General features: G+C 44.6%; 2 protein-coding genes across 3 annotated transcripts; one reads left to right on the top strand and one right to left on the bottom strand.

Annotated features, from left to right (window-relative positions):
• The first annotated feature begins 342 nt into the window (after window positions 1-342).
• dhx34 (DEAH (Asp-Glu-Ala-His) box polypeptide 34) lies at window positions 343-25,417 on the top strand. 2 transcript variants are annotated; one of them, XM_030107819.1, is made up of 19 exons: window positions 343-1,359; window positions 1,525-1,836; window positions 2,133-2,387; window positions 2,478-2,580; window positions 2,999-3,216; window positions 3,306-3,480; window positions 3,572-3,765; window positions 3,851-3,952; window positions 4,056-4,319; window positions 4,773-4,946; window positions 5,076-5,181; window positions 5,276-5,382; window positions 5,892-6,164; window positions 6,292-6,483; window positions 6,819-6,963; window positions 7,119-7,276; window positions 22,055-22,062; window positions 22,942-22,945; window positions 25,407-25,417. In XM_030107819.1, exons 1-16 carry the CDS (start codon window positions 682-684, stop codon window positions 7,268-7,270), a joined length of 3,450 nt encoding a protein of 1,149 aa, XP_029963679.1. In that variant the 5' UTR covers window positions 343-681; the 3' UTR covers window positions 7,271-7,276; window positions 22,055-22,062; window positions 22,942-22,945; window positions 25,407-25,417. The 2 variants fall into 2 exon arrangements, with proteins under 2 accessions (XP_029963679.1, XP_029963678.1); XM_030107818.1 differs by lacking the exons at window positions 22,055-22,062; window positions 22,942-22,945; window positions 25,407-25,417 and having other exon boundaries at window positions 7,119-7,362.
• On the bottom strand, window positions 12,850-21,331 carry spred3 (sprouty related EVH1 domain containing 3). Its single transcript, XM_030107828.1, has 6 exons — window positions 21,028-21,331; window positions 19,030-19,195; window positions 15,933-16,101; window positions 15,776-15,837; window positions 15,204-15,362; window positions 12,850-14,334 (listed from the first exon to the last, which is right to left on the bottom strand). Exons 1-6 carry the CDS (start codon window positions 21,036-21,038, stop codon window positions 13,330-13,332), a joined length of 1,572 nt encoding a protein of 523 aa, XP_029963688.1. The 5' UTR covers window positions 21,039-21,331; the 3' UTR covers window positions 12,850-13,329.
• Window positions 25,418-25,440: the final 23 nt, after the last annotated feature.

The following is a 25,440-nucleotide window of genomic DNA, read 5'->3' as shown; positions in this document are numbered from 1 at the left end:
AAACAGACAAAACGTCTGTGACACAAAGGAAAAGCAGACACACAATAATAACACAATAATATATAAATGACACCAAATAATTCTAAAATAATATCGCGTGCCACAATTAACCACAATAATGAATCAAAACAGCTGCAAAGACACAAAATTTCCAATGTGTGACGACATACATAATAACAACAACAACGAAGAAACAGTACTGATATTTATGTTTGTCCTCATACCTCAACGTTATCTGGAAACCGGATTAGAAAACTGGTTAGCTTTTCGACCGGATTGTTTTTCGGAACGGAACAGGTGGTGTTACAGTATTATTGTTCCCCCGGGCCTTGCTGACTCTGATACTGCTTCACTGAGCAAATTTAAGTTGCTTAATCTCTTTTTTAAACCCTGTTGGCATGGAGTTGATAATCGCAAATAGAAAATTCTCCTCCTTTACAATTTCAGCAGTTAAAATGATGTGTTTGATTCGCGCTCGACGGGTTTAAGATAAATTAATCTCCGGTTTGCAGATGTGTTAAGCTACATACTCATGATGTTTAGGATTTGTACGAGACGGGTTTTAAAATAGCTTAATCTCCGGTTTGCAGATCTGTCAAGATACACATTGGTGCATCCATGTGGATTTCATTCACCAACTTGAAATACGTTTGACCTGGCTTGGTGGAAATCAGTTTGGTCATGGATTCACACAGGAGGACCTGGGACTGGGACAGCTCGCAGTGCAGAGCACAAATGGATCAGGTCTTTTTCCGTGAGCAGGACTACATCCAGGCCGGCAGCCCCGATCACAAAGAGTTCTGGGCTTTCTTCGACCGCTTCCAGAGGTTTAAGACAAAGAAAGACATGTCTGGGGTTGCTAAAGAGGACAGAGGAGATGGGACAGACAGGAAGAAAGCCAAGGTAGATCTGGGTCTTCCCAAAGAATACGATGCTCGCTACAGGATCAACGTGTCTGTGTGCAGCAGGGACATCGAGGAGCGCCTGGGGAAGTCAGAGCACAGAGGCAGGCAGAGGTCCTCTGGACCGGGTCCTCAGGAGATCTCGGACTGCCGTCTGGCCCTCCTGCATTTCCTGGACTTCACTCAGCGGCAGAGTTTTGGCAAACTGGCCAAGCTCCGCCGGGAGCAGAAGAACCTGCCCATCTTCCAGTACCGGGACCGGATCGTGGAGCTGGTACGGACTCACCCTGTGGTTGTGGTGGCCGGAGACACAGGCTGTGGGAAATCCACCCAGGTGCCGCAGTATCTTCTTTCGGCTGGCTTCAGCTACATCTCCTGCACTCAGCCGCGGAGGATCGCCTGTATATCCCTCGCAAAGAGGGTCAGCTTTGAGAGCCTGAACCAGTATGGCTCAAAGGTTTGTGTTCCATCACAGACTTCCATCACAGATTCTTAAGGAACCATCCAATGTGTCATAGAATGTAAATTGAGAAAGATGTGGGCATACTGACTGTAAAGCATTAGAAACATTTTGGTTTTGTGAAAAAGCCATAGAGATCACTTTGATGATGTTTTTGTTTAGGTGGGCTACCAGATCCGCTTTGAGACCTCCCGGACCACATCCACCAAGCTGCTGTTCCTGACAGAGGGCCTGCTGCTCCGACAGATCCAGCAGGACAAGACGCTATCCCAGTACCAAGTGGTGATCGTGGACGAGGTCCATGAGAGACACCTCCACTGTGACTTCCTGCTCGGGGTCCTGCGCTCTCTGCTGGCTGAACGTCAAGACCTGCGTCTCATCCTCATGTCGGCCACGATCAACATCAAACTCTTTTCTGACTACTTTGGCAGTGCGCCGGTGCTGCAGGTGCCTGGAAGGCTGTTTCCCATTCAGGTGAGGGAACAACAACTGGCATTAATATCTGAATTTTACAACAATAATGGCATTTCCTGACAAAGACAAACTAATGAAAAGGGTTAAGTTGGTTATATTATGAGAAGTAAACAAGCTCCATTTCTGTTACATCTCTGAAAAACCCCAGATCACATTCTTAATCACTGTGTTGTTAATTGTAGTGTGTTGTTTTCACTTTCCATGTCAAATTTGAAAATACAATACAAGTTTAAAGCTTAAACCTGACACCATGAAGGTGACACCATTTTTTTTAAATCTGCATTTGCTGTCCTAAGGTGGTATATCAGCCCATTCCACCTGACGAACAGCCCTCCCGCTCTGAGAAACTAGATCCTCGACCCTACCTGCGCATCCTGCAGGGGATCGACCAGCGTTACCCCCCTGAGGAGCGTGGAGACCTGCTCCTCTTTCTCAGTGGCATGACGGAGATCTCCACCATCCAGGAGGCCTGTCAGGTTTATGCCACTCACACACGCCGCTGGATAGTCCTCCCTCTGCACAGCACACTGTCAATCGCCCAGCAGGATAAGGTACAGTAAACTTTAAGTGGATTGAAAAGGCATAGTTTGCTGGAGTATAATTTGCTGCTCTTGATTCTGTGCTCTGATGCTGTTCTGCAGGTGTTCGACATCGCTCCTCCTGGAGTCAGAAAGTGCATCATCTCCACCAACATTGCTGAGACCTCGGTTACAATAGATGGGGTGCGCTTTGTTGTGGACTCAGGTATGATGCTATTCGTACATTTACCTTCCTGTGCTGTACTGGTTGGAGTTTTAATCTGTCTGGAAGGGAAAAAAAACAGCCAGAGTGCTTTCAGATGTTTCTGGGTTGATAGTTTATTTTCTTAGAGGGGAATCAATATCTCTGTTATCGATCGCAAACGATCTGTCCAAGGTGTGTCCTGCCCGCAGCCATAGTCGACTACAGTCGTCTCAATCACCCCACAACCCTGCATAGGATATGAAGAGTATAGAAGATGGATGGATGGTGTAACCCTTGACCTTCAAAACTGCTCAAGGGTTGGGGTTTCTTCTCCAAAAACCCCAATGTGAATTCATCCAGTAAATGTGGGATAAAATAATGTGTCCCAGAGTAACAATACCATCTGTATTATTTAGTCATTTGATTTTTCTTCTTCAAGGTAAGGTGAAGGAAATGAGTTTCGATCCCAAAGCCAAGATGCAACGCCTGCAGGAGTTTTGGATCAGCAGAGCCAGCTCTGAGCAGAGGAAAGGTCGTGCCGGTCGTACGGGTCCAGGAGTGTGTTACCGCCTCTATGCTGAGTCAGACTACGACGCCTTCGCACCGTATCCTGTGCCGGAAATCCACAGAGTGGCTCTGGACTCCCTCATTCTGCAGGTGCTCCTATTCTTTCGTTAATAGTTTAATCCTTAAACTACAAAACGTTGCTTTGGAGTTTTCATCATGTTTCTGTTTTGTCTCTGCAGATGAAGAGCATGTGTCTTGGAGATCCGCTTTCCTTCATCTTCATAGATCCTCCTCCTGCCTCCAGTATCCAGACTGCAGTTACTTATCTGAAGGAGCAGGGGGCGCTGGACAGTCGGGGTGAACTCACCTCCATTGGCAGTTTGCTTGCACAGTTGCCCGTTGATGTGGTCATAGGTGGGGTTCTCTGAACCAGATGTTTCATCTTTGGTCAGCATTTTGTCAGCATGATTGCATTTTGATATTGTTCGACTGTGTGTTCCCACAGGGAAGATGCTGGTGCTGGGTTCCCTGTTCCACCTGGTCGAGCCCGTGTTGACCGTAGCGGCGGCGCTCAGTGTTCAGTCGCCTTTCCTGCGCAGTACGCAACACAATCCAGACTGCACCACCGCCCGCCAGCCCCTGCACAGCAACCAGGGAGACCCCTTTACACTACTCAACACCTTCAACGCCTGGGTGGAGGTCAGTTTATGAGGGATCAGCAGCTCTTTATTAGGCAGCCACGTTTCCATTCAGAGATCCAAAAGTTCCTGTTGGATCTCGTCAGGTGAAGGGAGAGAGAGGAGGCGGATCGAGGAAGTGGTGCAGGAGGAGAGGCCTGGAGGAGCAGCGCCTGTATGAGATGGTCAACCTGCGCAGACAGTTCAAGGCAGGAGCCTGACAGCTCGGCATGCAATCACAAAACGACCCGGTTTGCCCTCTGCAGTCGGTGTGAGTGTGGTCTCACCATGAGCTTCCTCTCCGGTCATCAGGACCTGCTGAGGAGCCACAGCCTCCTGGAGTCAGAGGGTGGCAGCAGCGCTCCCTCTGCTGGAGACCGGGGACAGCGCCGAGAGAGGCTGACCGAGAGGAGGAGGCTGCATCAGATGAAGAGAGACCACGAGCTGCAGGAGGGCGGCAAACGGAAAGTCCTGAGGCTGGAGGAGGGGGGAGACGGAGGGCTGTCCTCCGGGTCGGACACGGAGGACAAGAGTCGAGGCAGGAAGGACAAGGACCGGCAGAACATGGACATCCAGGTAAACCTCCAGAGCACAAGGAATCATTAGCAACAGATAAGAAAATCCCACATCTGCTGACACACACATCAAGTATCATGCAATAACACTCAATATCTGTACTCAGATATGTAAAACACTGTTTGCACAATTGTTTATAAGTTAATGATTCTGACACGCAACATAAATGAGATAAAATAAATAACCTCGATTCATCTCAAAATTGAGAAAGTTATTATGGTACAGCAGCTAAATAACTAACAGCAGAAAGAAAGAAAGAAAGAATAATTGATGAAGTGTTTGAGCTGCTCCCCTCTGCAGTCGTCTCTGAATGATTCTGGTAACATTTCTAATTTGTTGTTTCGCAGAGAAACTAATTCCAAACGCAGACCGAGCAGCAGGGAGACGCCGGCCCTTTTGATGGAACAGCAAACTCGCTTGATTAACGCAACTTTGCTGTGTTTCTCTAAACAGGAAGTGAAGTTCAAGCTGCGCCACAACGTGTCCCAGCTGCAGGAGGCGGTCACCGTCAGCCAGGACCTGTCCTCCCGCCAGCAGGCTCTGCTCAAGCTGCTGCTGTGTCGAGGACTCTACCCTCAGCTGGCTCTGCCCGACGAGCACAACTCCACTCGCAAAGACTCGGAGCAGGTCGCACACACACACACACACACACACACACACACACACACACGCCCCGGCAAATTACATTCACGCTGTATAATGCTAACGATCCTGTCTTCAAATATCCTAACTGTCCTGAATAATGTTCTCTTGAAGGTGTTTCACACAAAGAATAAGCAGGGCGTCGTGATCCACCCGACCAGCGTCTTCGCCAGCGACCCAGAGGTTCTGCACGTGCCGGAGGACGATGGAGGAGAAATGGGTACAACTGTGAAATAACTTGAGATCGTGAATGACACCATGACTCCTTTCTGTCAGGACCGGAGCTGAAACGTTTCTTTGCTTCCTGCCTTCAGGGTCGGACAAGCGGGACAGCAGCAGACACCAGCTGCTGGCCTTCGTTACTCTGCTGGAGACCAACAAGCCATATCTGTCCAACTGTGTGCGCGTCCCGGCTCTGCAAGTCAGTACCGCATGTGGGGGTTTCCCCCCCTTTCCTTCAAACCCATGTTTCTGTTCTAATTCCTGAGCTTTTCGGCGGAGCAGCAGGACACAGTGGCGGTAAACACACACGGCCCGTCCTGATGGTTCACACAAATGGCCGAAACGGCACATAGAGTTTGTCCTCGCTAGGACCCCGGCAGTATAAAAATGTGAGCTAACAGGATTAGTGAGCAGAGGGAGGATGATGGCGCATGCGGAGGTCACCTGATTAGGCCCGTCTGGGACATGTTGACATTGTTTTCCGGCGCTGTTATACTGATTATATTAAAAAAAAAACACAGTGTGCCCGGGAAGAGGGGGGGACCGAAGACATGCGGTGGGGGGCCGAGAGCAGAGACAGATTAGTGAGATATAGCGGCTCATTAGAGATGTGCTCCTGCTCTTCAATACGACTAATACTGCTAATGAATAAACAAAATAACCGTGAGAGCATCAACATTCGTTCTCTGGTGGCGATTTGTTGTTCAGGCTCTGCTGCTGGTGGCGAACTCCATGGACACCAACGCTGACTGCACCCGGCTGGTGGTGGACGGCTGGCTGGAGCTGGAGCTCAGGGACCCCAGCGAGGCCCTCAGGGTGCTGTCCACCGCCCTCAAACTCAGGGCCGAGTGGGAGCGCCTCCTGCTGGCCCAGCTGGGACAGAGCGGCGCTGCAGAACCCGCAGCGGCAGAGCAGGCGGTGTCCCGCCGAGCCACGGAGAAGCTGAGCGAGGGCCTGGTCCGCTTCCTGCTCTACACTGAGGTGCTCGTTTTATTTTAAGCTATAAAGTAAAGGCGATATGTACTCAGGAAGAGTTCCATTGATCAAATACCGGAAATGCAGCTTGAATGCAGCATCCAATGCAGTGCTTTAACCCCTGTGCCCTCAGGTGAGCTACAGCCTGCGGAGGCTCACTGCTCTCCAGACCCAGAACCTTTATGTTGGACCTCAGGCTGAGTCTGAGTCGTCTTCCTCCGAAACTCCGGACCTGAGCGTGCTGTTTCCAGGAGCCCAGGCCAAACCGGACCCCATCAAGGGAGGCCTGCGCGTCACCAGCTTCTTCACCTACAACTGTCTGATGGTGGGTTGATCCGGAGCAGTCCAGGAAGGCATCGTGCTAAAGAGCAAACTTTTCATTCACATTATAGGATAGGAAATTTAAATTTTTGTTTGTCAGTTACAAGCTGATTATGATCTTTATTTCAGATTTTTTTTTTCCATTTTCTCTCACTAACACTGAGCTCCTCACTGGAATGTTTATTTCCTCTGTTTAAAGAACCTCAGATAATTATGTTTACACTCTACATGTAAATAATACACAAGACAATATTTGTGAATTGGTCGGTGACAGTGAAGTGTTTCTCATTTAAATGAATCCTCAAACCATTGATTAAAACTGATTGATGTGACGCGCAGGACTCGAAGGACCTCTACAGCGAGTGCTTACGAACTTTCTGGAGCTGTCCTAACTGCGACCTCTACATGCCTCTGACCCCTCTGGAGCGCATGCACCACGAAGCCTCCTGCAGGCCGGCCGGAGAGCAGCAGGAGTCCCAGGACGGTCAGTCTCACTGGTGTCGTCATCATATTTGATGTTTCACTGAATGCAACACGCAAACACGCCCTGGGGATGACGGAAAAAACTCATTTACAACTACCCAGTGAAAAGTTTCATCTGAGGAATTTGTCTTTAATTGTGTGATTTGTGGGTTTCAGGGGCTGAAAGTGAGAAGGCGTCCTCCTCCTCCTCCTCCTCCATGTCGAGTCTCACCAGAGTTTATCACTGCGACGTCTGTAATGAGGACCTGAAGCTCACCTCCACCGAGATCCTCAAACATAAAAGGCAGCACATGTATACGGCCAAGTAACTCCTGCCGCTCACGTCTGTTCTGTCCAGGAAACATTTATAAAGTTTTTTGTTTTTTTTTAATGAAACACTCATGTCTCGCCTCTTTCTTCAGATGTAACTCTTTTTCTGGCAGCAGACCATTCACACTTTTCTTGCATCTTTATGGCCAAGTATTACAAGTTGATGGAAATTAAAAAAAAAAAAAAAAATCTGCAAAAAAAGAGATAATTCTGCATGACACCAGGACCATATGTTGTATAGGATGTAGCAATAAAATCAGGGAAGATTTTTAATAACATCCAGAGTTTGATCTGAGTCAGAAACATTTTAAACCATATGTTGTGAAATGCTTTGTCCAGTGTGTCAAACCTGCAGCTGATGTAGTAATACTGGGAATTACTTTTTTCCATATTAGCACAGTTTTATTTCTAATCCCGTTGCTCATGTGACCTGAATACAGACACACAGACGATGTGGGATCTTGATTGGCTCCGGATTGGCTTAATGTCAGATTTCGGCCAATCAGAGCGTTCAGGGGCGGGGCTGAGAAAACAGTTCATTTGTAAAAAAAGAAAACAATCACAGGAAGCTGACAAAGGCAGGAATAAACGAGTGCCTGCTTCCTCCTACTCCTTTGAATATATTAAACTTTTACTGTATTCATTACTGAGCACCAACAGACACCAACTCAAATTTCTACTATAAAGATCATAAAAACTCAAATGATTAAAACTTTTTTTCTCATGGACACTTGTTCATCTGTACAGCTGATATCTGAAATGTTTCCTGGAGACACGAAGCCTTTAAAGAATTTAACAGCAATAATCCTGCAGCTGTGGCTGCTTTCTCATCCAACATGATCACTGAGTTCATGTTCTCTAAATTAAGACCTGCAGCAGCAAAACCCTCGATTTAAGACTTTTTCAGACCATTAAAGGGCAAACAGAGACACACACACACTCCTGATTAATAACAGTCGCCAATCAACCTCACAGGCATGGTTTTTGGAGTGTGGGAGAACATGCAAACTCCACACTAGATTCAAACCAATGACGTTTGTGCTGTGTTCGAGAACACTAACCACTACACCACAATGCAGCTCCAAAACAAACAAGACTAATAGTCTAGACTAAGTCTGAATATTAATGCTTGAGCTGCTCCTGTGTGAAGGAGGTGTGTTGTTTCAAATATTTGTGTAATTTTTAATAATAAAAAAATATTGATTTTTATGATCTTTTCAATGAAAATGCACAGTATAGCTCTTTCGAATGAGTTTTTTGATGTTGCGATAAAATGTGAGATAAAATGCTCAAATTGTTGACCTGCTCTAGTAAAGATAAAGATGTTAATGTAAATGTTTCTGTGAAAAAACCTGCAGTGTGTAATGTTAGAAATGTGTTATCAGTGAGACTAAAGGTCATAAGGTCACACATAAAGGCAGGTCATAGTTTAGAGATCAGTAATTTAACAGATTGTTATATTATTGCCTTTAAAATAGGATGAGCATCAACGGCATGTAGATACTGTAAATGTTGAATTACGCTCAAAACTGCAGAAATCTGGTGAGGAAACACCGAGGTGTATTCATGACTGAAACTGAATTTCTTCCTCAGAAAATCCAAGCCGGTTAGATGAAAATGTGTGTTTAAATGTGTAATTCCTTCATTATATTTTCAGTTTTCCCAAACCAAAAATTTGCAGTTGTTTATCATATTGAATCAGGGAGTCTGACAGGAGCATGGCCGGTATTTAGAAGATAAAAGTTTTCAAACATTATCTGGGGAAATAAAGTCACCGTGAGTTGAGACTTGAACACGCGAGAGAGGAGAAGAAAACGCTGGGTTAAAATATAGAGTGAGGGTTTAATAATGATACAAACCCACGATATGTAACACCTCAAAGCAGCACATTGGCACAAAGTCAGAAGTAAGACAGCACAGAAGATAAAAACCTGTCTCAAAAAAATAAAGAATCAGAATAAATATCTCAATAAATAAATAAACAAGTAATATCTCATTAATTACTTTGAAACTAATAAATACGTACATTTGAAAATATGCACATTGGCAGAAATCAATAACCGAAAAAAAAAAAGAAAAAAGAAAAGAGTACTTAATACAGAGTTACTTAGAAATCATAAGTTATTGATTACTCAAATCAAAAGGCACATTTATTAAGATGTAAGAATGGGGCCTGCAGTTGTGATCGCATGACTGTCAGTACTGGACTCCAACACCGCTTCTGGACCAGAAACAGCAAACTGTGTGCAATGGCTTTACTCGATCTGTATGTCTGCACCATCAAGAGAGAGAGAGAGAGAGAGAGAGAGAGAGAATGTGTGTGTGTTTGTGTGTGTGTGTGTGTGTGTGCACTGCAGATTTGTGGGGAATGTGTGTGTTGGACGACTTTCAAGATCAGGGGATGGCAGTCTGGTGACCGACTTGAGTTTGTGTTTCCTGCTGTCAGAACAGGAAGTCTTTTCTTTTCTTTTCTTTTCTTTTTTTTTTTTTTTTTTTTTGAGTGGACCAACAGGGTTGGCAGGCTGTGAAGACAACATCCCGTCACAGAGAAGTCGAGGGCCGCGTTCGTCAGCGAGCTGAGTGTCCTGACGCTGATGTTCACTCCCTGCTCGCTCACTTTAAGTCACTTTGGAGAAAAGTTCTTGGCAAAACCGAAAATGTAAATAATACGGTGAAGCTTCTGAAAGGTTCATTCTGCCGTTATTTGATGTTCAGTCGTGAAACTCTTCAGTCTCATCAGTCAACACTGACGTCCCTTAAAGCGTTTTTCTTTCTTTCCTTCATTTCACACGTGAACGAACAGATTTGAGAAAACAAATGCCCTTCACAGATTCCCTCACGCCTTCAGGAAATCCCCTTTTCAGTGATGCATGGTGCATTTCAGGTGCTATTCTCTCATAATTTAGCATCAAATCTTAATTTTGAGGAAAAACTCACACAAGCTCCATGTGGACAGGAAAACTATTAGCAACACTTAGCAACTCTAAGCTGCTAATACTGTTTTGCTACTTTTTAAAGTATTCATTCACGCTTTGTGTGGTGAAATTGGCTTTATGTGTTTTATGCTATTTTTCAAAGTCAAATAAATAATAGGAATTTGTAGAAAGTAACAATACAGTTGAAATATTTTCTGGGTGCCTAAGAGCAAGCGTGAAAAGCACCTTTAAGCTTATGGGAATTATGGGAACTTTCACTTCACTTCATGAACTTTCACTTTAAATGTGCAACAGGATCACCTAACCGCAGCTAAGGTGAAGATATCCAGACTTTCACCTGGATAACCCTGGAGGAGGTGAATCTGTATTTCTCTACCTATGACTGGAGAGACTTTCAGACTTTACAAGTATTATTTAATCTGTGTTGGTTTATTCGATGTATCAACACATGTTGATTTCATTTGCTCAGCATATCTGTAGTTTTTAGGAGTTCTCATCTGAAATGAAGAAAAACTATCCAGACTTCAGTAGTTCAGCATAAGCAGTTAAACTGGCTATTTAAAGAAAAATAAACTGTGTGATTTCCATGTATCTAGAAATTAATTAAATCAAATGCTTCATTTACAAGCGTGATTTTATTATATTCTTATATTCGTGTCCACTGGTGACAGAAATGCTGTTTTAATAATCTACACATTTTATTCATAGTTGTTATAAACTCAGGAATTAATTTTTTTTCCAGCTAGAATCTTTCCATTTTTCCAGCCACATGAACGAAGTATGAAATAATCTTTAAACCAGTGTATTTAATCCTGGTCCTGAGGCTCATTATCCTGCAAATTTTAGATGTGCAACAACTGTACTGCACTTGGTTGTACGAATTTTGGATAACAGTCTGTTTGCAGAGCTTGTGTTGTGTTCATGAAGCTGGAAAATGGGGAAATATCGAGTTCCAGGATGGGAGTGACATTTAAAAGTGAATATTCGTTCCATAAAAACCTGCAGATAAATGACTAAAATGACTGTTATCACACAAGGTTTGAATTATACTTTTAAAGTCAATATTACCTCCAGTTTTCCTCTCACACAAATAGAAACCATTTATCCAGCTGCTTCCTCTTTACAGGTTTCACTACAGGATGCCATGGCTCCTCTTCAAATTTACCTTTGAGGAATGTAGTAGACACCTGTCTCTGGCCTCTGACTGACAGAATCCTGCCATCGAAGCTAAACAGCTCACTAAAAGATGCGAATGTTGAATGACGTCAAATTTTCCATCAAATTTCCAACGTTCCAGTTACATTTGAATGCACCATTGATGATCACACATGCCTCAGATTCATCAGAAATACTCCATCTTTAAGTAAAATTGACAGAAATGCAGTCTGCATCACCACGGGATAGTAAAATGTGACGGGGCATTTTCTTTTTCGTTTGAAATCCCGGCCGTAAAACCTCTTCACAAACTGTTTCACATCCCCAGCACCTTGGTCGGAGCAAGAATTTGAAGGATTGTTTCTGACTCTCATGCAACTCCTCAGATTTCTGCGAGTTTTTGGGAAAGTTTGAATGGAATAGCATTTAGGGCAGGACTCAAGATAGCAGCTTTTCGACTTTATACTTAAAGCAACATTCAGCAAACACATCTGTCACTGCGGCCCGACAAAGACCTACCTTCATTCATCTTTTGACTTTTTTTTTTTTTTTACTTGTTTTTTTCAAGTTAATGCGTCTCCCTTCTTGTCACAGGGTCAACAGTCTACGGCACACACGTTCAAATGTCACACCCGTGAGCCACGTGCTGCTGCTCAAATACAACTTTTGTGTTCCTATTTAGCTTTTATATCAAACACAGTAACACACTACAGTATTTCAGTTCCTACACTTCTCCCATTTCACCTTTTCTTAACATGAGCAACCGGTACAAAAATACTCTTTCAATACATTGTTCATTGCACTTAACTGTTTTTTTCTTTTCTTTTTTTTTTTCTTTTTTCTTTTTTTTGGTGGCATCTCATTGAAAAGGCCGAGACGCGTGGTGGGATTGGTCAGCAGGGGGTCCTGTTCTCTTTGGGGAGTGTACGGCTGTGGTGTGCATTAGGTAGAATAGACTCGCTCAGAGGCCTCAGTTGTAAGCACCTTGACTGATTCAACAAGTACGGTGGTGGATGTGGCGGTTTTAGAATGATTAATATTAAAAATATATGGGAAAAAATGTGCAAAGTGAGGGTGTTTAATGTCTGACACACGTTCTCTTTTTTTTTTTTTTTTCTTCATAAAACAAACGCAACCTCGTGTTTGGTTGCGTCGTGGATACTATCATGATTTTTTTTCTTTTTAAGTCTTTGTGGTTGTCATTGCAACTTCCCCTAACTATAATTGTCTCTTTGCATGTGATAACCTTCCTTCCACTGGTCAACTATTTTAACCAAAAGACAACACTTTGTGGGCTCAGATGCTCATACGGGCTCGTCTGACTTCCTCTCCACCCACCACTTCCTTCATGAGCAAGATTTGAGTCACATCTGAGGTAAAATAGAGGTAAAGGGTGATAAACAGGCCAGCGTGGAACTTCCGCAAGATCTCATGTTGGTGAATAGGTGAATGTGTGTGCCATTTTTGGGGATCTTGTCAATATGCTCTACATTTAATAAAATATACCAATTAAAATTATAACAATCATATATATAAACATCTTTTGTTTTTTGAGTTTTTCTTTCTGAATTAAAAAAAGGGAAAAAAAAAGAAACAAACGGACATTTGAAACAGTGTACACATCACCGTTGCCTCTGCCACCCTCGTTCAGTCACTGACAGCGAACTGCAGCTCAGCCATCGCTCTGTAAATCCACTATGAAGGCTCCGGGCGACTCCGCAGAGCCCGGTCTGAGTGCGGCGCTTCTCCGGCACTCAGGGACCGGCGAGGAAGGCCCCGGGATGAAAAGAGAAAGAGCTGAATGCGATGGAAGGCCGCGGGGCTTCGGAGGGACACGTCGGAGGTCTCGTTCTTCTGAGAGCCCTGTTCCACCTGCCGGGGGGCCACCTCCTGTTTCCTGTGCTCTCTCCGCTCTTTACCCAAACCCCCTTAGTCCGGGGAACCCCTCCCACCCCCCTAGCCTGGCCTCATCGGACCGCCTTGTGCTTTCCTCCACAGCAGCCACACCTCTCCCCACATCGCAGGCAGGCGCGCAAAGGCAGGTAGCAGCACATGCAGGGCACGAAGAGTGACAGGGCCAGGAGAGCCAGCCAGCGGGCACAGCAAAGGGGGTGCGGGTGGCCCCCCATCGAGTCATCGCACGAACAAGGCTCCCAGAACTCCCCCTCCGAGTCCGACATGCAGTGGTACAGCAGACTCTCCGCGCACCACACACAGGTCCACTGGCGCAGGCAGTGCAGGGCCGGGTCCGGGGCGTCTCTGCAGCGGCCCCGCCCGTTCTCCGAAGCGCTGAAGACAGAGCGGCAGTACACACAGCGAGACGAGCACGAGGACGAGGCCTGGGGGCACGGGCTGTCGTCGTCCGGGGAGATCACCCCCGGGTCGCCGCTGCTGCTGGCCCCTCCTCCTCTCTTACGAGTCCGCGACCGGGGCGTGGCCAGTGAGGTGTGGATGCAGCAGGGGGACGGCGAGCTCTTGCCCGTCTCCTGGGGCGAGCCGGCACCTGAGGACACGCCCGACACGGCGTTGGGCATGGACATGCAAGTGGGCGACGGCGAGGACAGACGCTGGGAGGCCTTGCTGTCCAGGCTCACAGTCACGTCGCAGCCCGCCGTCCCCACTCCTCCCAGCTCCTTCTCGAAGCGAACCACGCACAGCTCCGACTTGTCTTGCATGCTTCCGCCGCCACCGACGACCACGCCCCCGGTCAGCCCCCCGACCATAGTCCTCGTGGCCCCCGCCCGTCTGTAATCCTCATAACCTCGGGAACCCCACAGGTCCTTGCACGGGTCCACGCTGCGCAGGTCTCCCCCCTCCAGCAGCGAGAAGGTGGGCGGGAGGGGGGAGAGGGGGGATGAGGCCGGCGGCCCCACGGGAGGAGTGGGCGGAGCAGGAGGAGGGGGCGGGGGCGCGGGGGGATTCAACACAGCCGCCATTTGTGAGAGCTGGTTCTGTCCTGACCTGGTGTGGATCTGTGGAGAGGGTGTAGGATTACAGAGTCAGTCAGGAACGGCGTGTCCTGCGGCAGCCGCAACACAAGGCTTCCTCTCCACCATTCATCAAGTCATCCAACAAAACACCAGGAAGCTTTGAGATGTCAGAACTTTGTTTTAGAGGTAGGGAAGCCCCCAGTGTATCTATCCATCCATCCATTTTTTACCACTTCATCATTCACAGTGGAATCTTAGCAAAAAGTCTACACCTTAGAAAGGTTGGAAGTCTATCACAAACCCTCAATGTGCCTGAAGACAATTAAAAGTCCCAGATTAATGAGTTATCTTTCACTAAAACTAGCAAACTCGTCATCCATACATCCATTTATTTCACCACTTTATCCAACTAAAGGCCTCGGGGAGCTTTGACTGATCCGGGTTAGGTATGGATGAAGGCAGGTTACAACCTGGACAGATCAGCAGCTGATGAAAGGCCCTCAAAGCTCACAAACCACTCAAAAGAACTTGATTTAGAAGTTAGAATTAATTTGTGTGAACGACTGTATCTGTTCACTGTGAGTGTCACGGGGGTGATATCAATCGCAGTTGATGTTGGGCAAAAGGTGAGCTACGACAGTCACAACCACAGACACACTCACACCTGCAGGCATTGCAAAGTCCACCAAACAAAAAATTGTCTTCGGACTGTGAGAGGAAGCTGGAGAGCTCAGAGAGAAACCATACAGTCAGTCACAAGATGTCATTAGAAAATGGAAAGAAGCCCAGAATCAAACTAGGGTCTTGAAGCAGCAGAGCAAAGGTACCAACCACTACGGCATTCTCTGACTCAACCAAAAAGCACCTGTTTCTGTAACCTCGGCAGAGTGTTGAGGATGAAGCTGTGCTACCTGAGCAGGTGTCTGCGTGGTAACAGCATGGCTGGATCCAAAACTGAACTCCTCCGACCGGACGAAGCAGGCAGACGACGACTCGCTCGTCACTATGGTGATGGGTTTGGGAAGCATCTCTTTTCTGCTGTTGGACGACGACTCGCTCCCTGTATGGGACTGGCACAGGTCACAAGTCACCACACCAGTCAGACAGCTCACTCGAATCAACCCTGAGCTTGAGGAACAGAGAAATCAGCAAAACACACTGGCCTGTGGAAGGAGATGAAGGTATTGATCATTTTGAGCAGCAAATGTATCGGATTAAGCTGTGTTACATTTTCAGACTTGAAAATGGAGTACATGATGGGGAAAAACATTTGCTATGCTGTGATTATAGATCAGTCTTGACAACAGGAAAGTCAATGAAAGCTCTCAGAAATGAAAACTCACTATTTCCACCCAGTGGCCAGGAGTGGCATTATTTAAATCATTCATTTGAAGAGCAGCTTTTCTCACTGCAGTTGGTAGGTAACATTCAGGGTGATGAACTGGGTAGACGAACTGTGGAGTCGGGTCCCTCGGATACTCACAGCTTGACCATCATCCTCTGTGTCGGCCTCCTCTGGTGTGGAGGACGAGGGCGAGTCCGAGCCTTGGTAACACGGTGAGACAAGAGAGGGATTTAGGCCCTCTTGGTATTTTTCCTGGCTGCGGCTCAAACAGGGTTCAGATCGTACGAGTGTGTACCTCTGTCCAGCTTGTCTATGACAGCCTGCAGTCCTTTCTCAAAGGAGATGGCGTCGGCAGGGCTCTGGAACGTAAGGCCAAACTTTCGGTCTTCAACTCGCCAGTGATGGAAGATGGGGTTCACCTTGTTGTACACTAACCCCCTTTGGACTGCGCAATCCAACACCGGCTGAAGGAGCACACATGCAATAACCACAACACAAGAAATTCATTCACCAATCAAGACAGAGCTTCATTACTCTATTTACATTAGATTTGCTAAGGTATACACCATGAAGCTGTATCTATTGAAACAGTCAAATCAAGCAAAACTCTTTAATTTTTTGGGTCATTTAAAGGTAAAGACATTTCTAAACCATCATTGCTTGTACTCACACATTCTCTAACAGCTTAAATTGTCAAGAAAACTAAGTTAATTGCAAGTGATTTCTAAATATGCTTATGAATAACAGTAAATATGCTTACTTATTTATATCTGACATATTTGAAAATGGAAATGGTCTTGTTTTCAGTTTAAAAACAAAGCTTTATACATGGATCCAAGCACCTTTACTTCAGGATTATGATGCGCTTGTGTGGAGCAATCATCCTACATGTGCTGTTCACAATACCATAAAATGTGGAAGGGGTACAGCAGCTCCTGCAAGACTAAAAAAATAATTCATCTAAACTGTACTGTAACTTTCTTCTGTGACAACTAAAAACAGTGGAAGGTAATTATTTGACAGGAAAATTGAACCTCAAGCAGACAAAGATGGTGTCAGGAGAATTGAGTTTGATGTTTTTATCACCAGGTTTGTAGTAAAACTTCATGAAAACGTTTTTGGATTTTGGATATAACAACCTCATGATAACTCATGACAACATTATAAGTTACAAGTGGACTTTTATAAGCTTTTCTTTATTTTAGAAACTAGTGTTAACCACTAATGACACTACAATGACAATACTCCTAAAGTGACATTTCAGAGCAATGCAAACATAATGTAACTTATCACTCCATCTAGAAATGTTTTTATAGGGGCATAAGATTTTAGTTATGATGATGTTTTTGTGCATCAGCTGTGCTGATGGCTGCTCTCTGTACTGTCCAGTCTGTCCTCAAACCAGCTCTCAGAGCTTTCATTTTTATTTAGTTTCACTCATTACTGTGTTCACAGTTCTATCACACAATGTCAACTCTTGCAGAGACTTATCTCCAGCAGCTCTCAATCAAGCAAACAAATAATCAAGAACCAAAACTCTATTTTTAGATGTCATTTGATCATTTTAGTGCACTAGGAAGCCCCAAATTATTATTGACTTATTAGCAACAACGCTTCTTCACATTATATCGTGTAAGGGTTTTGTGAGATTCCCAACATCCTGTTGATGAGTTTAAACAGAACAAATCCACCAAACAGGTTAAATATTTTACTGTTAAAGTAACTCAGATTGTATCCGGGGCGGGGTGGGAGTGGCAGGACATAAATATCTTTCTGCATTTGTTAACATACATTTTCACAGCTACAGTATGCATGATTTAAGTAGTGATGATACTTTGGTGCATGGACGGTTGTTGGTGGCGATTCACTGTGTCATCCAGGCTGCCCTCCTCAGTTCAGCAGCAGTTCTTCTCTTAACGCGAAGCTCTCGATAACCAGGCTCCATCATACGTTAAAGAGCAGTTACTGCCATATTATGGCCTCGGAACACTTTGTTCTCGGGGTTCTGCTCATTTCAGGTTCATAAAGTTTCTAAAAGTAGAATGGAAAACAGAGCTTTTCGGCATCTGGCTCTTTTCTTCCAGTTTTGGTTCATGGGGTTGGACCGGTTTCTTCTCTGAAGATCAACCTTTCCTATTTGAAAAAGCTCCAGACGATCATAACCTGGACTGTTTTCTAGTTTAGCCTCAGTAAGTTTCAGCAGCTGGGAGACCTTTTTTTCTCAAGTTTCTTAAACCTCCAATAAGATCTTGGAGTGGGAAGTACCAATGAAATTATAGCATGATTATTTGTACAGAGGATATGTTTTAGAAGTCTACATTTTGACATCCAGTATTTACCACATTTTAACAATGCTCCTGTGAAACACAGCAATATCAAATAAGCACAATCTCCAATTGCATCATTTTTGGGCCTAAGCATGTATGATTTTTATGAATCGACTCTAACAACATGACTGGTGCTCGTGTTAATTTGCTAGAAACAAACTTGAACTGCTTCGTCAGTGATCTCTAGGTTGTTTTGTGTTCATGACATTTACGTTAAGAGTGACACCTCCAGTGAATAAATTTGACTTTATTTTTAGGATGTATTTTAAGTTTGAGTTTCTTGTTATTTTAACACTTTGCAGTGTCATCCCAGGGGCCCGAGGAGCTCCTCTGGTCTGGCAGTTTTGGTCTGTGCTCCACATGTTTGCATCCAAAAGGATTATTTTTTCATCGGGTCTTTAATGTATAAGTCCAAACTATTTACTGAGGGACACATTTGGAAAACCAAGGACAGGGCCACACACTGTACTGCAGCACGATGCATATTGTTAGCCTCAAAACATAGTGGCTTAAATCATATTTGAACAGTTTTGGAAAACAAGAAAAAACCACAGTGGCAAAAATCCTTAGTCAATAAGATAGGTACCTACTGCCTCTCTGATAGGCCGAGGCAATAAGGCAGGGTAACGCACCATGGTCAGCAAGGTAAACTGTGCAAATATCACAATTTTGCCAAAAGAAAACGACTTTAGACAATTATGTTTATGAGGCTAAAGATATGCAACATATGCAGCCAGAGGGCCCCCAGGAGCAGGGAAAGTTATAAACACGTTGAGCGAATAACTCTCCAAAATGATAGAATTTTCCTGAACTGGTTCAGTAGGCCTATGCCAACCTAGTGAAAGGTTTAAGAAAAATAACACAACTACAATTAATGAGAGTAACATTTTCATGAAGCCCTCCAGCTCAGAGGAGGCTGGGGGGGCCCGGGGCCCCTCTGCTGTGTGACCTGTTTGCTCTGGAGGAGACACATCCATCACTCTGCACATGAACCTACAGCCTTTAGGTGGTGTTGACACGTTCAACGTGGCACCGAAGACAGCCGTAACGCACGCACACACTCACTGCTCGGTCTCGCAGCCGCTCTCCACGTATGATGTACTCTCTCCGCCCCCTGCCGTCGTGGCTCCGCCCCTTACATATGACCACGTGACTGAGGCCGCCGCCTCCGAGGGGCACCCAACCGCCACTGGAGTCATCACGTGTCATCACCACCGCACGAACACGCACGCTGTCGGAGGAGGAGGAGGCTGATTAAACAAGGCAGCGATAAACATGCAGGTAGCAGCTCGGGTCAACGTGAAGGCGTGAGAGTGGAGCAAGAGCACGAGACAAAAAAAAAAAAAAAAAAGACATTCCCTAAAACAATCTGAAATCCACAAAAAGAAGAAGAAGAAGGACAAAAAAAAAAAGATTTGACAGCCTGGCCGGTGAGTGTAGTGGCGCTGCAACATGACAGCTCAGAGGCTCCAGCATCCACTCACAGCCAAGACACATCCACACGTGACCGAAAAGGTGAATCTGATTTTAATTACCACAGTGAAGGGGGGGAAAGTCTGCTTTACGCACGCCGGGACGGGGTGTGCGCACTGTGACTTTTTTTTTCACGCAACAGGGGCTTTAAGATTTAAGCAAGAGTGTTGGTGAAAATGGACAGAAAGAGAGAGAAGAAGAGAAATGGGAGGAGGAGGAGGAGGAGGAATGAGTGTTTCCCACATAGACGTATCAATGAACGCACCCATTCGCCATCAGAGGCCCCGGCATCCTTATTAAAAAAAAAAAAAAAAAAGACAGAAAGAAAGAAAGCAAGCAGCCCTGACTGAACGACTGGCTGAATAATTCAGCACCACGGCTCGACATGTGCACGAAACGCGTGCGTTTCTCTCTTCTCTAATGTCATTTTCAAATTGAATACAATTGAAATCGTTGCGTTTATTTTCCCAGACGCTCCTTTTCTCCATTCCGCCCCTGCTGCACGCGCTCATTAACACACCCCGATATTATGTTATATTTTTTATGAATGGGACGAAGCGAGCCTGGCTCCGACATGGCGTTCCAGCGCCTTGCGTACATATATGTGCCGAACAACACAAATAATCACACAGCAGCGACACAAACACAGCCCCGAGTGAAAAGGCGATCGCGTGTGAAAAAGGGAGGAGAGGAAGAAGAAGAAGAAGAAGAAGAAAAAGGAACGGAACGAGTGGGTGAGAGGATGGAGAGGAAACGAGAGATGGGGGGAGGGGGCCGATTAGAAAAGGGAAGGAAGGAGAGGAGGGGTGAGGATGAGGGAGAGAGAGAGAGAGAGAGAGAAAAATCACATTTCATTCATAAAGTTTGGCTTTAAAAATCATAATGAAACCCAGAGACACGTTGATAAAAATCACAACGCCTCCATCCCTCCCTCGCTTTACTGTAGCCATGTCTTGAATGACGCGATGCTGGCCCCAAACTCGCCATATTTCGCCTTTTTTTCTCCCCTCTCTTTCTTTCTTTCCCTCCCTTCCATACATTTTACACACTCGCCGATTTCGTGATTGTTTTCTGGCCGTGTCTAAACCACGCATTTGAATTGTTTGCACAGCTTGCTGTCGGGTTTTTTTCCCCCCCCTTCCTGTTATTATTATTGTCATTAATTTTTTGCTGCGCGAAGACTGTGTTTGCCAGTCATCATCAGTTTGCACGGCTCCACATGTAGGTGTAGCTGTACATCTCTCACATATTGGCAGTGGATCTATCGGAAACGGGGTGTATGCTGTTGATTCAAGGCTACGTAATGCTGTTTTTATTCCCGGCTTGTAGAAGGAGCACCGACTGTGGTAGCGGTGCATGGTGCTGGGTTGGTGTAACACTGCCGGTGCTGGTGGCGTCCTCTCTCTCTCATGGCTGAATATATATATATATATATATATATATATATATATATATATATATATATATATATATGTGTGTGTGTGTGTGTGTGTGTGTGTGTGTGGCGTGTGTGTATGTGTGTGGTGTGTGTGTATGTGTGTGGTGTGTGTATGTGTGTGCAATGTTAAAAATGAAAATGTAAGGACTTACTCGCCCTCCATGGCTCGGTGTTGCCCGCCGCTTGCAGCAGCCCACCCCAGGGTCTCTCCTCTCTCTCCTCTCCTCTCTCTCTCTCTCTCCCTCTCTCTCTCTTTTTTATCCTCCTTTCAGGAAACACTCAGACTCACTCACATTCTCTCTCTATCTGCTCTCATTTTCCTAATCTTTCTCTCTCTCCTCCTCCTCCTCTCGCTCTCTCTCTCTCTCTCTCTCTCTCTCTCTCTCTCTCTCCCTCTCTCCACCTTGATGTCGTTTCGGTGTATCAGGATAGGCTTGAGGTTGCAGCAGCCATTTTCCGCTGGCAGCATCCTCCCTCCCTCCCTCCCTCTCTCTCTCTCTCTCTCTCTCTCTCTCTCCCTCTCTCTCTCTCTCTCTCTCTCTCTCTCTCTCTCTCTCTCTCTCTCTCTCTCTCTCTCTCTCTCTCTCTCCCTACCTGCCTTGTGCCAGCACATCCGCACTAATCATTGACAGCATCGCGGCTCGGTGGTCTGTCTGTGGGCTTTGTCAATGTGACCATGTGATTGTAAATTATTGAAAAAGAGCACCGAGCTGCTGATGTATGCAGTGACGCGGGCGGCAAGCGAAAAGCTGGATAAACCATCAATGACCTCTGCCTGGTGCCCGGATAATCAAGGGACGAACTAACTCCAACGAGAAAACATATTTATTTTACTTTTTTTTTTTATCTTTTTTTTTTTTTTTTCAACAATGTTTTTCCCTCAATGCAGTTTTCTAACAGCCGCAGGGTTCCGGAAAAAAAGAAAGAAAACATTGCGTTGGTGCTCAGAGCGGCTGAAGTTTCAGCACCACGGACAGCAACACTTCTCCTTTTTCTTTCAGTTTGGATTTGGCGCTAAAACATTTGGTGATCTGGGTGCAAATTATTTAATGCAGATAGGATTTCTTGATATTTTCGGACACATATAGGCCATAGTTATAGTTGTCAAGTGTCAAGTGAACAGTCTGGACAAGGAACTAAAAACAGCAAAGTCTCTGAATATATTCAAAAAATCATACAAAACCTGGGTGATTAATAAATACACACAGTGAAGTAGTAGACAAACCCAACAAGACATATCATACAAAACTCACAACCAAGCTAATTTTTTTTTTTTTTTTTTTTTTTTTTTTTTTTTTTTAACGATTTAACTCATTCTTTTATCCATTATGTCTGATGGTTTGGCCTCTGTACTTTATCTCGCGTCACCATTTACTGTAAGTACCACTCTTAGCGGCCTCATAAATGGGGAGAAGCACAAGAAGGAGGGAGGAAAATTTGGACGGAAGGGGAGAGGATGGGGAAGGGAGAGGGAAGGGAAGGGAAGGGGGAAGAGAGAGTAGAACCACGAGGAAGGAAGGGAGCAGATGGAAGGGAAGGAGAAGGGAAAAAAAAAATAAATAAATAAATTTTTGCAACAAAAACGACAGGAAGAAAATGTTAATTAACAAAAGTGTTTCCTTTTGCTGTGCCCTATTTAGATTGTCGGCTTGTTGTCATAGCTCGACTTAGTTCGGTTCTATTTAATTTTCATACAGCGGTGAGGTAGTGGTGGGCAAAATAAGCTTCGGCTTCAGCCCTAAACCTTTTCGGCCAAATGATATGTGTATTCATGTGTATGTGCGTTCAAGTGTATGTATGTATGTGCACATAAATATGTCTGAGTATGTCTATGTATATAAGTGTATATCTATATGTATGCATACATAACTTATGACATGTATTCTTTATGGCCGAAATAAAATTAATTATCTATCTAAAAAAAATTAATTATCTATCTATCTATCTATCTATCTATCTCAGATGTGACAGAATGTGTTTTGATTAGTGAAAAAATATTCGCACGGTGTTTAATTTGAATGCAGAGAATTATTTTTTTAAATTGTAGTTAAAAAGTGGATGATTAGAGGGGTTTGGTATTCTTTCATTGCCATTGTTTTTGATGCACCAAGGTGAAATTATTGAAGCATTTACAATAACCACAGTTCCAGTGGGCTCCTTACTTGTCCCTCTTGTAGAAATAGTTGCAGAGCTGCTGTCTCTCTACACTAAAGAGCAAGTTTAACACATTTTGTAATTTATTTATGTACCTTACAGACCATGACCAGGGTGAAACACCACACAGCAAAGATTTCAGCACCACGGACAGCAACACTTCGCCTTTTTAATGCAAACACAAAATGTGTCAGAAACACAAATCAAGTCTTGGCTCTCTGGGTGAAATGATCTGGTCCAGATGTGATTTGTTTAAGCAACCACACAGTAAAACTATATGCTGTGCTACATTTTGTATTCTAAATTGCCAATGCTAAAAGTATAATAATAAATGTAACATGTTAACAACCATTACAGACTGCATTTAATTGAAATTCGAACATGTCACAAAGTTACATAAAGCTTTGTATTTGATGGAAACAGAAGTTCCTCTTGTCTGTAGTTTAGATCAGGGGTGCCAGACCCATTGTAATCTCCTTGTTTGGCAGCTTGGCTTAATGATTACAAAAAAAAACTACTGTTTGCGCATTTCTATAAACTCAACTTTCACTTTTCTCAACTTTCCCAATTGTTTTTGCCCTGTACCTCCTCCCACTCAGGGAGATCTTCAGAAAGAATGGCATGCCTTATCATTTTTATGCCGATGACTGCTAAATTTATATGCCCATCACCAAAACCACTCACTGCCCCCTGACACCCCTCCTCGACTGTCTTGGTGACGTCAAGGCTTAGTTTGCCCAAAATTTTTTAAAACTGAACGAGGGAAAAATGGAAATCATGTCGTTTGGTAATTCCCTCATGGACTTGGGACCCCTCCAAAATTATTTGCGTCCCAAAGTCACCTGCCTTGGCGTCACCATTGTCAGCGATTTTAAACTCGATAAACAGGTCAATGCGGTTTTAAAATCAAGCTTATCAAAGCTAAAACCTTTTTCATCTTTTAATCTTCTTGAACAAGTCGTGCAAGCTTTTATTTCTTCTCGTCTGGACTACTGCAACGCGCTTTACACGGGCGGGCGTAGGCCAAATCTCGCGGTTGCAGTTAGTCCAGAACTCTGCAGCACGACTTTTAACAGGGGCCACAAAGCGCAAACATATCACCCCTATTTTAGCTTCTTTGCGCTGGCTCCCTGTTAATTTTAGGATTGACTTCAAGATCCTTTTGTTTGTTTTTAAAGCTTTTGAATGGACTCAATACATCACCAACTGCCTCCAGATTTACACTCCAGCGTGTGCTCTGAGGTCGGAGGGCCAGTCCTAACTCGTGGTGCCGAGGACGAGACTTAAAACCAGAGGGGGCAGAGCCTTCTCTGTGGTCGGTCCTAAACTCTGGAACTCCAGAGGAACTCCGCCACGTCCGAACAGCCCCCACTGTGGGCTGTTTTAAGTCTCGTCTTAAGGCCCACTTTTATTCTTTGACTTTTAACACCACCTGAGTTGTGTGGGGACGTTTGTCTGTTTTTTAAAATGTGCTTTATAAACAAAGTGAATTGGATTGGATTGGATCACTGCGTGCATTTGATCCTCTTGTTAGTCGCAAAAAGTCAGCAAACTTTCATTGCAGTGTCTCTTGTGTTCAGTTCAGGGTCCTGTTTTTCTGTTCTGCTCTTAAAACTCACTTGACAGATTAGGAATAACGATGACTTTGAAAAACAAATTTATCATTTTCAATCCTTTTGGACCACCTGGTGGACCACAAAATACATTCTAGGAAACATTTTTTAATTTCCTGTTTGGATAAACACATTAGATCAATGTACCGGTATTTTTCTTTGTCATACCTTGTACAATGTTTGAATCCAGTTCAGTTCTATTTATATAATGCTGATAGGAACACATCCGTCTCAAGGCACTTTCACGTTATCATCCGGAGAGAGAAGAAGTTCAGTGAAGTAAATATCTCCCAGCAGTCTAAGTCTATCGCAGATTTACGTGTAAATGGTCTTCAGTGTCCTGAAGTCACCCTAACTGTAAGCTATATTTAATAGAAAAGCATTAAAGATCCCATATTAAGCATACATTTCCTTTATAATGGTTTTCTAATAGTCATCTGTGTCCTCAGAGAAGAAAGTCTGTCATCCCTCTCACTTGCTTGCTTTACTTTTTAGTGAATGTGTTTAAGAGTTTAAGAGATTTTCCCTCCATGATGTCATGCGGGGAAATAACCCCTCCCTCTGGTAGTGGATGCTGCTGTGGCCCTCCCACCGGTAGATGAGCTCTGCACTCTAAAACTATGAGCACGCGACATCTCTTCACTACCAGAAAACAGACATGGCAAAGGTAGGAGCAAAGCACAGCAGTGGCTCTGCTGTTGGCTGCATCAGCGAATTGGTGTAAAGCAGACTAAGGTCATTCGCATTTTCAGGTGCAGACACAGAAACAACCTGTTCTCAGTAGAGCTCACGAGAGAG

Source organism: Salarias fasciatus, chromosome 14 (genome assembly GCF_902148845.1).
Source record: "Salarias fasciatus chromosome 14, fSalaFa1.1, whole genome shotgun sequence".
Classification (NCBI taxonomy): Eukaryota; Metazoa; Chordata; class Actinopteri; order Blenniiformes; family Blenniidae; genus Salarias; species Salarias fasciatus.
This window is presented reverse-complemented; position numbering and strand designations above follow the sequence as displayed.